This window comes from Ctenopharyngodon idella, chromosome 6 (genome assembly GCF_019924925.1).
Source record: "Ctenopharyngodon idella isolate HZGC_01 chromosome 6, HZGC01, whole genome shotgun sequence".
NCBI lineage: Eukaryota > Metazoa > Chordata > Actinopteri > Cypriniformes > Xenocyprididae > Ctenopharyngodon > Ctenopharyngodon idella.
Window position 1 is genome coordinate 26,729,501 of NC_067225.1, and position 16,318 is coordinate 26,745,818.

At 39.7% G+C, this 16,318-nt stretch overlaps 1 protein-coding gene across 3 annotated transcripts in view; it reads right to left on the reverse strand.

The window, feature by feature from the left end:
- Positions 1-1,681: 1,681 nt before the first annotated feature.
- Positions 1,682-16,318, reverse strand: part of pdzrn3b (PDZ domain containing RING finger 3b) — a 92,280-nt gene continuing 77,643 nt past the window's right edge. For all 3 annotated transcript variants that reach the window (XM_051896646.1, XM_051896648.1, XM_051896647.1), the window contains 7 exons: positions 11,248-11,501; positions 8,370-8,457; positions 6,450-6,548; positions 6,257-6,319; positions 6,072-6,173; positions 5,857-5,973; positions 1,682-3,991 (listed from right to left, as the gene is read on the reverse strand). In XM_051896646.1, coding sequence (XP_051752606.1) covers positions 2,456-3,991; positions 5,857-5,973; positions 6,072-6,173; positions 6,257-6,319; positions 6,450-6,548; positions 8,370-8,457; positions 11,248-11,501 — 2,259 coding nt within the window. In that variant the 3' untranslated portion in view covers positions 1,682-2,455. The remainder of the gene's footprint in view (positions 3,992-5,856; positions 5,974-6,071; positions 6,174-6,256; positions 6,320-6,449; positions 6,549-8,369; positions 8,458-11,247; positions 11,502-16,318) is intronic.

Genomic DNA, 16,318 nt, shown 5'->3' on the forward strand with positions numbered 1-16,318 from the left:
GTATTATTATTTTCTGAGGAGGGTACTTCAGTCCAATGAGTTTGAGTGTGGGCAGAGCTATCTGCCGTGACGCCACATAAATACTAACCAACTCACTATGTGCTGTAATGTTTTTACGCGATTGGTTATAAATAAATTTTATAATATGAAATATGATAAATACATAATTTATTGTACATACAGTGATTTTCACCACATAGCTGTTGCCACCTTAAGACCTTATCTTACTCTGATAAAAATTCCAAAACAATAAGCTCACTATTGCCGATCTCCCAAGCAGAGAAGGCCCACTGGAGTTCATTCTCATTCTTAACAATAAACCCATCCCGTCAGACGGTTTCCTCTCACAACGCTGAACAAGAGCCAAGGACGCAAACAGTGGTCTTATCGGTCAACAGCCGATTTACTCTAGAGCTTCTCCTTTTCTTTTGCCGTGGCATTTAGACAAATGAGAGGAGCTCCAAAACTAATACCAGAGGACAGCCGGCCGTATCACACGTTGCCCACCTTCATTCATTACTAATATAAAAATAAACCAGAGAGTGTGATCAAAGCAATCTCCACTTCGCCTCTCTTCCTGGCCCGGGAAGGGAACAACTCAGAATTGATTGCTGTTGCTTCTTTTTGTTTGCCTTTGCATGGAACGCTGTTATCTCCTATTAAAAGAGTGTGTGTGAAGAGATCTCTGTGGACATAAATCACACAAACAGTCCTCCTTTAGGCAAGCAGAAAAGCAATCAATTACATACAAGCAGACAGAGAGGAGGAGGGTGACAGCATGTTCCATCTCCTCCCTTATTAACATAATTATTCCCTTAACATTTGCACAAAGATACACAATGGTATGGGCTTTTTTTTGGTAGATTATATATATATATATTTGGGGTGTGTCAAGGTATGAAACAGGTCTTGTATTGACAAAGTCTTTAGATCATGCAGTAGTAAATAAATGCCTAAAAAGCTTATTTGCTGTATGCACAATGCCCTCACAAAGTATACACAAGGCATCTGTGCAAGACTGCTAGATACATCTATTAGAAAATCTAATATTTGAACACTTTCTGATTGTCAAACCTTGTTTAACATGTTCAGTATAGGTCATGTGATGAACTGCAACTGTGGTTACTCTGCTAAGACAACTCTCTGAACTTTATCCATCCACTAAAAAGACACCAGTTGGTTAAAACAAACTGCAAAATTAACGAAGGAAAAAGTTCTAGCATCATTTGTTTGCACTTGATTTGATACTGTGTTATCAAATGCAAAGACATGAAGTTTACCAGAAAAAGACTGAGCTAGTATGTGTGCTAGGAACAGAAGTCTTTCAGCATGCAGCTGGTTGCATTGCAGACCTTTCAGTGTGATTGTAATGAGATAGAGGTCTGTTCACTGACCTGAGCTCTACGTTTCAGAGCTACACACAGCTGGGGACAGATAAGCAGAAACAAGGGCCTGGCCCTAAGGTCGAGTGGTCACTGAAGTGTGGACATCGTCCACCCATAACCCCCTAACAGACTTGGACACGAACAGATACACACACATATCTGCAGAACCCTTTGCTTCAGTCATTTAAATTGGTTTGAAGAAAAACCCAACTTATTGTGGCTGCAAACTGAAAACCCTTTTTAGTTAAAATTTACTGAAAATAAAAAAAGCTCACAACAAATATTTTGAAAGCTCATCAAATATAAAACAATAATTTATTATTTCTCTCATTTTACAAGACATCAAATTGAATTTCTAACTAATGATTTGTTAAACTGTATTATCTTGCTGTAATAGAATTGAGACCTATACAAAAGGCTTTTTGTCTACAACAAACATTGATATCAACAATAATATGAACAGATTTAGATTTTAATAAATGGTTTCGCTTATGTAACAGTAGCTGAGTGAAGTATGAACTTTAGGAATAACAGCACCTTTTCTTTAAAATCTGTAAAGCGAAGTTATCGTTTTTGTTGTAAAACCCTGTAATAATAATGCCTGCAAAGTATATAATGACACCTGCCAAATACTCTGTGATGACCATGAAGCTAAATATCTGCATTACTTTAATAAGCAACATGTATGCAAAAAAAGTACAATATTGATGACTGTTAGTAACTTGTTGGAAGAAAAAAAAAAATGCTGATGGTCATTTATGGTCTTTGTATTGTTTTCCAAAACTTTTAAACAGGCTGAATGGTCATGAATCAGTTCCTTAATATAATATTTCAAACCACAAGCTCAATATAGAAATGAACAGAGCAAATAAGAAAACATGTTCTCGTCACTTGTATAAATCCATCGTCCTATTCAATCTTTGAGACTCTCATTGTACCTTCTCTTGGCAAATGGCAAAGTTCCTTCAGACAAGGCATTCACATTTCCTATTTACAAATGTTGCCGCATTGAACGAGGCAGGATTGTCTACCCCAATCGGTAGTGTCCTATATACAGAACATTACAGAGCCTACACCGTGGTCACTGACAGTAGGGAGTTGTACACTCGTGTCCCATCGGGGGACTTTGTACCATGGGTCAACAGTTCCTGGATAGTCATCCAATTGTCGAAGATTTTCTTGTTCCGTTTCTTCATCATCTTTTTGTGACTCAGTTCAATGATGTTGAGCTCCTTCTTGTCTTCGGCGCTGCCTCCTTGCTCCTTCAGACAGTCAATACGGCTTTGCTTCATAAACTCCCTGCGCTGGCGCTGCTCTTTGGCTCGAACGGCATGTTGTTTGCGTTCCTCTTTGCTCCAGTAGCGACCCATCTTCATTTCGCTGATGGCATCGTCATCGGTAGTCATCCCACTGCGCTCCTCTCGGATCCGTAGGGCTCGCTCTTTCAGAAGCTTATCCCGGACGGGCCGCTTGGTAATGTAGCGTGTACCGTCACTGCGGATCTTCACTTTCCATTCCATCTTGGGTCCCAAGTCGGCAGAAGCGACGGGGTCCCGGCACATGCTGACTAGGCTCATCTGGCTTTGGGCGTACTCCACTGATTTTTGCTGGATCAGTTGCATGTAGCTCTGGTAGTGCTGGGCGTGAGCCGGGATGTGGGCGTGCTTGTAGGGCGATTGGGGCTGGGCATGGCGACCTGCTTTGCGCTCTCGGACTTCAGGCTGGGTTCCAACTTCCGACTCTTTCAACAAGGTTGGGCGACCCCTGCTGGGGCTGCAAGCCTCTTGGACGGGCGATAGCAGAGGTTTAAGAATTCTGCCGCCACCTGATGTACTGCTACTCGCCCCTGCCTCCGCCTGATTTTCATTTCCACGCCGCAAAGAGTTGTCCGGCGACAGCTCTAGAGTGAGCGGCGTGCTACGGCAACTCTCTCCTGTGTTGTACGCGCTGGAGCTGTCCTTGTCTGACTTTTCTGGGAGTTCGCTGATGTCCGCTAGCTCGTGGCGTCTTGCATCCACACTCGTGTTGTAGTTGCGGAAGCCGCTGTTGTGCAGCATCCAGGACTGTTCGCGGCACTGCTCACGCAACTGCTGCATGCGGTGTGCTCTGACTATGCTCAGGCACTCAAGCTCAATGCTGCGGAGCTCCTCGTTCAGAAGCTCCAGCTCTTTGTCGACGCCCTCCTCGCCGTCGCCACCCTGTCCGCCACCTACACTGCCAACGGGCCAGAACAAGCTCTGATCTGGTGTACCACTGCTGCCCGTGCTCCGCATCTGGCACTTGAGCTCCAAAAGCTCACGAAACCGTTCACATTCGTCAGCAGGAAAGTCACCCAAGAAGTCCGCATCCCCATAGTCTGCGGAAATGAAAGACTCGCTGCTGAAGGGGAGGTCGCTACTACCTAGGGTGTCCTGACTGTAGGCGAGCCTGCGACGGCTGCCTAGCGTGGTGGAGGCGCTGGTCTGGTCGTCCGCAAGATTCTCCTGCTCAGAACTCTCATCGTTACGAGTGCTGTCGTCAGTGCGGCCCACTCCACTGTCCTTCTCATGGTGGTGGGAGAGCAGCGTGGCAGTGTCTGTTGTACCTCCATCTTCCTCGTGCTTCTTCTGTAAGAAAACAAGTCAGGGAATGTCATTACTCTGATATGTGTAAATACATACTGCAAATTTGATGTCAGGCAGCTTCGTATTAATATTAAATATTAATAATGATCAGTTATCATATCAAATATTTCCATATTGGTGCATCTGCATCAAAATATATCTTAGTATGTACAGGCTTCTCCAAAGTTTTTGGAGGATGTTTTTTGGAACCCTAGCTGGCAAAGTTTCTAGTTTTGGCATACATATAGGAGTAAACAAGAGTAAACAATCACTCAGTACTGTTTGGGATGAATCAGGAAACATTAGTGCTTACATTACAAATTTAGGTTACACTTTATTTTAAGGTGATGTAGTTACATTGTACTTACTCAAATATCGTTCAAAACCAGTAAGTCTTTCGTTCATCTTCGGAACATAGATCATTTTGATGAAATCTGAGAGCTTTCTGTCCCTCCATTGACAGCTACACAACTGAAACTTTGACGCTTCAAAAAGTTCATAAAGAAATCGTAAAACTAATCCATATGTATTGAGAAGCTTAGTCCAGATTTTCTGACAAGACTCAATCGCTTAATATGATGAACAGATTGAATTTAGGCTTTTATTCACGTATAAACATCATTTGCAGTAAACGGAAGCTCAAACATGTTTACATGACGTGCGAGAACCAGTGAGGTTTATTCTCACGTTTGAGCTTCCGCAAGAGGCTTGTTCTCTTGAATGTTTATGTGAATAAAAGATTAATTTAAATCTGTTACTCATATAAAGCGATCATGTCTCTTCAGAATATTTGGACTAAACCACTCAATTCATATGGATTAGTTTTACAATCTCTTTATGAACTTTTTGAAGAGTTTTTGAAGTTTTAGTTGCGTAGCTGTCTATGAAGGGACAGAAAGCTCTCAGATTTCATTAAAAAGATCTTCATTTGCATTCCGAAAAAAAGTCTTACGGGTTTGGAACGACATGAGGGTGAGTAATTAATGACAGAATTTTCATTTTTGGGTGAACTAACCCTTTAACTACATGTACTTGCTATAGAGTTACATTTAGGGTTAGGGTTTAGTTTAGGGTTAGTTACTTGTAATTATGCATAATTTACTGTTATTACTATAGTAAGTACATGTAACGTGTAACTACATCATCCTAAAATACAGTGTTACCCAAATTTAATGCAGCCATTCGAGATTTGACCACCTCCAAATTGGTCAAGATGCATTTGACTCTGTTTACACATGTACATTGCACAGTCCAGAAACAGATGCTAATACCAGGTGCAAATGGGGCCTAAACTAGTCATGCTTTCTTTAAACCAAAGTACAGGCTTGCCTGCTTTACCTCCTGCTCAGTGACGGACACAGAATTTATGATTGATATGTTAAGGCAGGAACACACCAAGCCGACGGTCGGCCGCTGGGCAGTTTTTTGTTCGTCGGCCAACTAAGTTTTCTCAGTGTATTCCGCACCGTCGGCTGAAGTTGGTCCTCGTCGGCTTTTTTCGGCCGATTCGACATGTTGAATTGCCGTCGGAGCTTGTCGGTCCGTCGGGCCATCTGATCATTCTGATTGGCCGTTCAGCTACTGCCACCTGCTGGTACGGAAAGGCATTTCATTTTGCGCAGGCGCAGAACGGACGTGCTACTTGGCCGTCGGCTGTCGAGCGTCGGTTTGGTGGGTCAGGCCAACTTCGGACCCAGATGCTGCTGACGTGAGCCAACCCCGCAATCTGCTTTCGTCGCCACTAGTTCGTCGGCGTCAGCTTGGTATGTTCCTGCCTTTAGATGTCATGCCATGACAGGCTGAGATATGATTGACTGATATGCCTCCTGACAGACTCCACAAGTGACTTTGTGATGGATTTACTGTACCTGCTGGAGCATGCTTGCGGTGAACTGCATCGCCTGATGGTGTTGTTGCTCCAACATATCCATGTGGAGGTCATCCAGGTAGTCGTTTCTGTCATCATCCATCCAGCCTTCATCCAGCTAAAGCAACAAGGACAGGAGAAAAGCTATCAGCTATCAGATGTCCTTTAAAGTTTGTGAACAGCATGTATGGTATGTCTGTGGCTTGGGTCTCTGACCTGTATCTCTGGTCGAGCCAATAGCAGGCACACATTTGGGTGTTCTTCACTGGTTAAAAGAGCCACTGCTTCCTCACGGTTCTGGATCTCAATGCCATTGATCTGAATTGTGGAGTGGAGATTTGTTTAGACAATGCCTGAATATGATGGAATAAGACAAATGAAATGAATGAAATAAAGCAAACCTGGATGATTCGATCTCCCTTTTGAATTCGGCCATCTTTTGCAGCAATGCTGTTCGGATCAATCTGCACAATGAGAAAAATTGGTGACCAAAAATACAAACCGATAAAAAACATAATTGAAACAACTGGTTTTAAAGAACATACCAGAGACATTAGCAATCACAAAAATGGCTACTTTCATGACATAACTCACCTCACTGACATAGATCCCCGTCTCATCCTCATCGTCAGTCCTGTAGCACACAGTTAACCCCAATTTATCCTGGATATTAGTTCTGTATAAATCCACTTCCTGAAAGAAGAGAGCGATAATTCAATGCATAGCAAACTATCAGTCATTTGTAAGCTGACTTGCCGAACTGTGTAAACAAAGCAGCTTAATCATAAAAATGTACACAATCTGTTGTCTTGATCTGCACATTTGAATAATTTGCTCAGATTAAAGAGTGCTGCGACAGAACTACATGCTGCCACAAACATGTACATGAACCAAGTCTCATGCATCTTATGTCAACACCTGTAATCTACAAGATACATATGGAGATCACAGCTCTCACGGGGCTGGTATCAGAGCAGACATGAAGGAAGAAGTTATCTGCAAAAAATCCCCTGTAATCTATTCTACACCAACCAACAAATGCTCTACCATCAGTCTTAGTCAAATGTAAACAGAAACATATGTATGTATATGCTACTGTTCAGTTTAGGGTCGGTAAGATTTTGTAAATTAAAAAAAAAAAAAAAAAAATTCTTTATACTCACCAAAGCTATATACACGTATATATATAAAATAATAATATATAATAGAATTTATTCCTGTGATTTCTAAGATGATTTTTTTTTTTTTTTCCCCAGCAGCCATTACTCCAGTCTTCAGTGTCACATGATCCTTAAGAAATAATTCTAATATGCTGATATGGTATGATATTTCTTATTATCACAGTTGAAAATAGTTGTGCTGCTTAATAATTTTGTGAAAACTATGATAATATTTAAATCAGCATAAATTATTATTGTAATTTTTTTTTTTTTTTTTTTCTTCATATGACGGTATTGAGAATAAGACTTTTTTATTGTGGTAATGAGAATAGATGGTAGAAATGTCAAAATGTAAAAATCTTAATTGTCCTAAATAGACATTATTTTTAAATACTGTATAACAAAAAAAAATATAATCCCTTATTTATTTCCTTTGATTTTGGGGTGAAATATAATCGTAACAGGCTTGACAGTTTTCATGAGATTTAGCTAAGCAATAATTATCCATTATAAATCTCTCAGACCTTTGATTTTTCCCAAAAAAAAAAACAAAACAAAAACTTGATCCTTGTTTTTAACAATGAGTTTGCTCACGACCAGGTTGAGGAAGTATTTGATAAGCTGGTTAGTTTATTACATAACATGATTAAAAATTTTTGCCAACACTGCACTACGGTATGAAAACACCCACAAACATTGTTTATTAATGTATTTCTACCTTACAGCATTTAAAACTTTTCTTTTGTCCTTGAAGTGCAATGGAGAGCATTAATCAAGGTAAACAAGGCAGGAGGGTGGTGTTGTTGGGCATTCAGATATGTCCTATCCTGCTCGTTGATCTCTGTCTGCATGGCCCCTACTGCGGCACCTGGAGGCCCTCAGGGGCCAATGAGAGGTCGTTGAGAGGGCTGCGTGCAAAGCATCTGCTGCTATAAGTCTCTGAACTTCATCTCTTCATGGACTCACTCGTGACCCCTCATGACTCACAGCCCACCACTCTCATTACAGCGTGATCTGTCTATGCTTATTGTACACTCAGATCCATCACGCCAGTCGTTAGTCTAATTCCAGCCTATCCAATTATCTCTTTTCACCGATATATAAGTCAATGACAAAAGTAAATAATGATATCCCTGTCTTGCATCTGTTCAAGGGAACAAGGCTAAAAAGGGTACTTGATGTCGGAACAGCTGACCACTTCAGTGTCTGTGTGAGGTTATGGAGGGTGTGGTTGGTCAATTCACCAATAGATCAGTGGAGACAGTTTGCATCAGGACTGGCGTCAGCATGTCTTAATTCACATTTCAGGGAAGACAGAAGACGGAGTAAAGAGAGAGATTCTGTGTGGCATTACCTCATATTCCAACTCCTCTCTTTCAATCTCATGCTGCATTCCCTCAAGGAAATCATTGGGGTCGAAGTATTCATGAGCAGGTGAATGTCTAGAAAACATAAAACCAAAAGCATATCGTACTGTAAAGAAAAATAATATAGAGGCACTGTTTAGATGGTTGATTAATAAATACGTTCTATGAAATGCTACCAGGCTGGTTGAGCTGCCAATTTCACATCTTACATGCATCATGCGTCTAAGGCCGTTTACACTTGGTATTAAGATGTGTTTTGGTCGATCGGATCACAAGTAGACAAAGGAGACATTCCTCATTTACACCTCATTTCTTTTGTCCTTTTTCAACCACTTTTGTCCTGATTTCTTCGAGGGGAAGGTCAATGGGTGGTTAAATGTATGGGCTTTTTCACATCTTTCGATTTAATGGATGAAATAAGCTTGTGCAATTTACATATGAACGCGAATGGAGATGCCGGAAAAACATACAGACAGCATCAGCTTTCGTTTCTGTTCTGACAGCGGCAAGACCACGCCAAAAAAGGTGAGTTTGTGTTAGAAATCAGGAATGGTGAGAGAACATTGTGCTTTGTATGTTGTTCATCTTCAAACCAAACTTGGGTCATCAGCCGACAAAGTTTAAATCCGATCTGGCTAGCGCACTTCATATAATATTTACACATTAGGTCAGTAGGCGGAGATTAGACAGACTTTTGTGGTTGTTCGAACACATTCAACCACATGAGTGTCTATACTACGAGAGCAATCCGGTCAAATGCGTTCTCGACTGCCTCTGGAAGTGGTTGAAAGTAGACAACCTGAAAACGTTTTACACCCAGTTTACACCTGTATTTAGCATCGTCCGCTTGTGATCCAAAATGCATCTTAATACCAGGTGGAAACAGGGCCTAGGGGATTTTACCCTTAAAATCGCTAGAATGTGTGATAAAATAGTGATTTTAGAGCTGTAACTATCAATTTTATAAAATGATGTGACTCCCAAAGACCTTTTTTTTCTTGGACAGCACCAGTCATAATCTATTTTAATAACTCAACTAAAATCTTTTACAAAATATAAGAATTAATAAGGTAAAAACAAGCATCTGAGGAAATTAGATATCACCAAGTTTTTTTTTAATTTTGGTATGTTGGGAAAAAAAAAAAAAAATCAATTAAATTCTTTTCTCTTGGCTACCAAGTTCCTGTCAGTAACATGTCACAGACAAACCCCAAGGACACATTAAGTGTGATATAAAAGGACAATGCAAATCCAAATAAATGAGAGCAACTTAATTTCATGTTGTGCCCTGGGCCAAAACACTGCTAATCTGACAAGTATATTAAAGTCTAGTTGGGCTGGTAGCGCAACTTTTGAATTATATGCAATGGCACGTAAATGGTACATTTGTATTGTGTCTCATAGTGTTGTCAAGTACTTCGGTACCAAGTCGGTACTCAAATTTTGAAAATGTGACGATACCCGCATTTCTGTAGTACCGGTAGTACCGAGAATCCAGGTATATTCGGTACCCACTGATAGGGCTGTGGCAGTATTTACTTGAATATGACACGAGTGAAGCACAAAGCTTTGTTTACAAAAGAAATAATAGGTTAGCAATTAAATGTGACATCGCAGCCATGGAAACATTTTGGTTCATGCCGAATGAGAGAGGTACGTGAGTCCATACATTTATTTTGTTTTGCGAATTTAACAGTATTCCATTAGTTATTCCACTGAACATGGAATCTCTGTTTCTTTTCCCAAATCTTCACTCACTCAGGGGATTATAAACGTTTCTTTCTTTTGTTCGCATTTAGGCCTATTGAAGGCTATTCGCATTCTTTAATGTGGTAAAGTAGAAAAAACCCCGTAGCACAGAAACCTTTTTGCTTGCGCGTCAATTTCTATTTACACAGTTTGTGCTTGTTATTAGACTTTATAAGGCAAGTCAAGTTTATTTGTATAGCGCGTTTCACACACGCTGATGATTTTTACTTTCGCTTTTTTCTGCCAGAGCAAAATCAAACACAGCCTGAATGTCTGAAGATAAAACTCGGTTTTTCAGACCTTTTACAACAAGTGTCAGTTGCTTGTAACATCAGGAGATAACATGAAGATATTATTAAAGAGAAATGGTCTCTTTCCTGCTCGTGTCCCACATCCCTCTCAAAGAGCAGAGCGGTAGGCTATATGATGCATCTTTGTGTGGAAATAAAAAAACGAATGTTTTTAAATAATATTTAACTTTCTTATTATTTAGGTTACCATTATTTACCGATATTTATTTAATAGTTTTACAGGCTGTAGTGTGTTGTTTCACTGACGGAATAGCTAAAATAAACACGCACGTCTGCTACCCCTGTTGAAAAAAACAGCATATGCTGGTATGGTAGGTTTTGAAGCTGGTATGCTGGTTTGAGCTGGTCCATGCTGGTCCAGGACCAGCTTAGGACCAACATAAACCAGCTCAAACCAGCATACCAGCTTCAAAACCTACCTTAACCAGCATATGCTGTTTTTTTCAACAGTACAAAATGAGCATTTATTTATTTTTTTTATATTTCAAAATGTATTTCATTGTGGTAGCCTATATATATACACACACAAACAAACATACACACATGCTCCAAATCATATTTAATATGTTTTTAAAATAGGCTATATAAAATAGTAAAATAGTTCCAACAGATTTTGCTGAAATTGGTACCGAGACCGTAAAATTTTCATGGTATTGGTCCCGACTACTGAAATTTTGGTACCATGACAACACTAGTGTCTCAGAACTCTCTTTGCTATAAATAGCACCATCTTCACTAATTAGGTGTCAGTCATAACTGAAATCTGTGATATGCATTCTGATTGGCCCAGAGAGTCGTCACTCACCCCTCTGGGAGCAGGTACTGCTCAAGTACATCCACAGGCGGGGAGGACGTAGGCAGCTTGCTGAGGGCCATGATATGTTGGAAGGTGATGTCCGTCTGGGTGCTGATGTCTACTACCTGTGCTTCCCCAGTTGGGCCTGTAGGTTTGGGCCTGGGAGCACGGCGTAGCACCTGGACCATAATGGGCTCTTTAGCCATACGGAAGGCCTCCACTGCCTGGTCGTGCGTTGCCTTGGACAAGTCCTTTCCATTCACCTGTTGAAATGCACAAACATGACAGAACTGATGTTAAAAATTGTTTTAGCATTATTGTGTGTGGAGTTTTGCATAACAAAAACTACTCCATCATAAACAGTAGAGCTGCACTGAGATGACAAATTCATGGGAGCAAAGCAATAAAAACAACCATTACAACAGAACAAAGAGTCTGTAGTGCCTCTCGTCGCTTTCGGGGGTCAAAGATAGACTCAGCAAAACAACAAACATAAATTAGAAAGCTCTCTCTTGCTAATTAATCAGGGTCATTAAACAAACCGAACCAGGGGAAACGAATTTAGCTAAGTAATTTGAAGACGAGGGCCTCCCTGGAAGATGTGGGAGCTGTACATGAGGAAATGAACGCAAGCTTCAGGGCCAAAGCATGACACACCAATCAAGAGCAGAGCTCTGTTGATGAGGGCTGAAAGAAATGAGAAAGAAGAGGTTCAAAGCAATCTTTTAATGCAGAGAACCAAGGCCAGATGGGGTCTGAGCTGCACACATAAGGGGAAATTTCAAAACGAATTCGTACAGCACTGAAGTTGCATTTATAAAATTGCAACTGTTGGTACCCTTACAAAAAAGGGTGGTGGCAACACAGTCATGCTATAGTACTTATACTATAAGTATATGTACCATTGTAAAGATTTATTACCATATATTTTTAATGTCTTAAATTAAATAAATAAGGTGTATATAATATATAACTGAGAACAAATTAATTGCTTGAATCAAAATGGCATGAAAACAAGTCCAAAAACATACTGCTAAATAGTAAAAAGTAAAATTTTATTGTTGGTGTATTGCATAAATTATTTCCAAAAAAGAAAAATTCTATACAAATGTCCTGGTTAGGCTGATGTCAAGCTAAACCAAAAAGCTAACGCACCTTCATTTGGATGCAAAAGCATGACAGTTTCTGTTAGTGTGTTTGCTAACAGGGTGTCTGACCTTGGATGAACCGCCTTTCTTATCTCAGAGCTTATAGAGCTTTTCCCCATGTTCTCCTCTCAACAAACACAGCATTCCCCATTTGTTCATTTTTGATTTCTAGACGAGAGACAGCTTTGATAGGATCTTTGCTTGAGGCATTCACACCCACTTATGCAAACCTGCTTTCACACACACACACACACACACACACAAGCTGACAATAGCACAAGGGTGTGATGAAATTCAAGGAAAAAACACAAGAAATTGGGTGATGCCATGTTTGAGAATACACAAACATCTTATTAGTGCACACAAAGTGAATATCTCCAAATGCGTGCACAAATATATTTACATACAAATACTCAAATAATGGTTTAGCGATTCATTTTCTGAGAGGCATGGATGGATTTCTCTAGTTGTATGCCATATTCTTTTATATCAAACATTTCTTCACCTTGTCCACAGAATCAAACCTCTCACACAGCTTTTAGAAATGTATAAATCCACTGTGCATTCAATTTTCTTTATAAATAAATAAATCACTTGTGAGAAAAATATATAGTCTAATTCACAAGCTGCTGGATTCCATTCTCAGATTTTCAAACAGGCAGGATCGGAGCACTTCAGCTTTGAAGAGGGAATATGTTAACTAATAACCAAGAGGATTAAAACTAATCCCAGCCTGAGGGATAATTGGAACATCCAACATGAATCCAAACTCTGAAACTTCCAAATCGAAACAAAGATTTACCATTTTTAATAAATTAACAATAAGAAACCCTTTTATTTTTTTATTTTGTTTATTTTTGTTGTTGCCAAAATCAATATTCAATATTAACTTAATAGGACAGCGAGTTAAAAACTATGTAAAACCATGGTACATTCATTTTATAGGTAGTATGGTCCTGAATGATTTATACACCATTGTATTTATGTGGTACTTCAACATAATGTAAATCCTTACAAAAAATTCAAAGGTATATTTTATTGGACATGTTACATGGTACTACCATGGTAAATTGATTTCAGTACCACAGTATATTTCAAAGTACCACAGTATAACCATCATTTCAAAACAACATGGTAGTCCCATGGTAATTTTGAAAATGAACTGGTTAGTATTTGCTAACCAGTAGTAGTAGTACTTTGGCAGTGTCATGGTATTTACATGGTAAACAAAGGTCCTTCAGATAATATCACAGTATTACTATATCTAGTGTCCAAAACCATGGTATAACCATGGTATGTTAAGTAACTACAAATAAAATTGTGTCAGTACAATAGTACATGTCCAAAAGATACAAAATACTTAAGGTACCAAATTTTGTACCAAATTTTGCTGCAGTTCTTTCCCTTTCTTGATCTTTCCTTTTCTTTATTTTACCTTTTAACTCTTAACTCCTTGTATTCAGTTGTGTATAGATTTTCTTTTCCTTTCTCAATCAGCTAGTTCAATAACACAATCATCCCTTTCTGTGTGTCTGTCTGGTTCTCGGTAAGACTTAAGTGTGTAGGAATCCCTCTCCTCCTCGAAGCCCATGACCCCGAGACAAAGCCTCAACCCTGGAAACGTTCTGCCTCACTGCCTCTTCAGCAAGGAGGTGGGGGGAACCGGGACCCCCATTCACACAGCTCACCTCTGACACCGTCTCACTGAGGAGTACACACACCAGAATGGTGCAAACTGAGTCTCTTCACCCTCTGTTTAACACGGACCCACTGGAACGATCACTCACGGATGACACAAGCTGTTGCATTAGACAATGAACAGAAACAATATTCAAACTGACACAATATGAAAAGTCAAATCTAAAATACAAACTTCACACTTCACATGCTGCTTAATATTTTTGTGTTTATATCTTACTAACCCCAAACTTTTGGATGGTAGTGTAGCTAAACATAGCCTTAGTCTTGATCTAGATCTGGGTCTTGGCTTATGACCTTAAACAAGACTGCAGTCTATTTCCAATATACTAAATTCCCTACTCATCTCAATCACAAGTATATTTACCATTACAGATAATTCACAAGAACTTCATGACTCTGAATGAATTCATGTCATTACTCCAACTCTGGTTCGTACCAGAATGATCAAAAGTCGATCCTTTCTGATGTGAGGTGGATTGGACCTTTTTCCTGTCACTTATCAATATCAATAAACAAAAAATATCAGATGCAAAACCAGATCAGGAGCATTTCACTTGGAAAACAATTCCAACTTCATCATCAATGTCCGCTTCACAAATGCCAAATCAAACTCAAATTATACCCATCATATATAAAGTAGCAGCGGCAAGCGATGACTTCTTTAACTGGATATGCCGGGTGGTGCTTCATGTCAAAAAATGTGCCCGGTGCCGATACGTTGGACGGGTTTATTATAAGCGAGGCGCTCACGTTTGCTCTAGACAAGAGTGTTATCCATAGATCTATGGCGTTAGCTACTCTTATGACACATCACAACACAGCTATTCCTAATATGTTGGACCTTTTATTGAAAGTAGCCTACATTTACCTGTTGAGACATGCCTTCACAAGCACCCATAAGAGCTGTGATTGTGATATTTGGGTTGAAGGAAGCGCAACAAGCGAAAGGGGTGTTTACAAAATATGCTGTATTTTTGTAATTCTGCTAGGTGCCACTAGTATCGCAGAACCAACATATTTCACCTTTAAACAGCTTAAAGACTCAGATGCAGCAACAACAAATTTTTTTTGCTTGGGCGAGCAATTCGCGGACAGCTTTCCTTGCGCATGAAATCCCCCATTTGCCAGCAAACCAATGAGAACACGGAACACTGATGACGATGCATAAAAACAGAGTGTAGGTGCCAAAGCTGTTGTGGATCTGTTAAACCGAAACCATGCATAACTGTCAGATTCGAAGAAAATTATCATTATTTGGCAAATAAATAAATGACGGACAGTTACATACGTATTACCAACACTTTATCACGTAAGCTTTATGTTACACCTCAAACAAGTGAATTTATAGTATTTATAACACAGTTATTATTAATCAGCGAGTCCACAAAAGACTTGGGTATGCAGAGCATTTGCAGTTTATATGGACTGCACACCCCTGATATATAGTCTTCTCTAGTTAGGTAGATTTTTTACATTCTACACATTATGAGTTTAAGAAAAACAACATAAAAAACAAGTATCTTTCAAACTTGACAGATGAAGTTTAAGCTTAAGGCTTTATTCCAAGAATCCCTGAAAGAACATTCTCACCATGTGTTAGTCCCATCTAGGGACTTAATTCTTCTTTTCTAAACATAACAGTCCTAAAGAAAAAATGGGGGAGGGGGGTTTGCAATTTGGCAGGGTTTGATGGTCTTTCGATGTGTACATGTATGTGTGCATTATTTCATTCAGAATGAGGAAACCTCCTTACAGTTCTGGCTGACTTGAAACACAGCAACCTTTATATGCTGTGGCATGCCATCTCAGTGTGGATTAAGCAGCAAACAGAGGGAAACTAATGCCCCTGATAAGCATGGATGCCTGCTAAAAGACGCCGCTGTTTACTTGCTCTTAATCCTGTTTAAGCATGAGACCTTCTGTTATCCACAGAGGATCAATAGTGGGAGGCTAAATCACTTCCTTCAAGCTTCCTGTGTCCTTGCTTTCCTCCTATAATGAGTTGTCCGTCACTTTCCGTGTGAGGAAATACAGTTTCCCACACTCTACCACCCATTTCCTTACACTACTAGCAGTTTTTGAGGTTATAACCAGGCTCACACGAAATCAGCGTCCACAGAACTTTCTGCAGAATTTTAGGCCATATTTTGGGTATTTTAATATCCTTGCAGAATAATGCAATTATCTACAGTAAAATTAGTGCAAAAAAAATGAGAAAAAAGTCTGCAGAT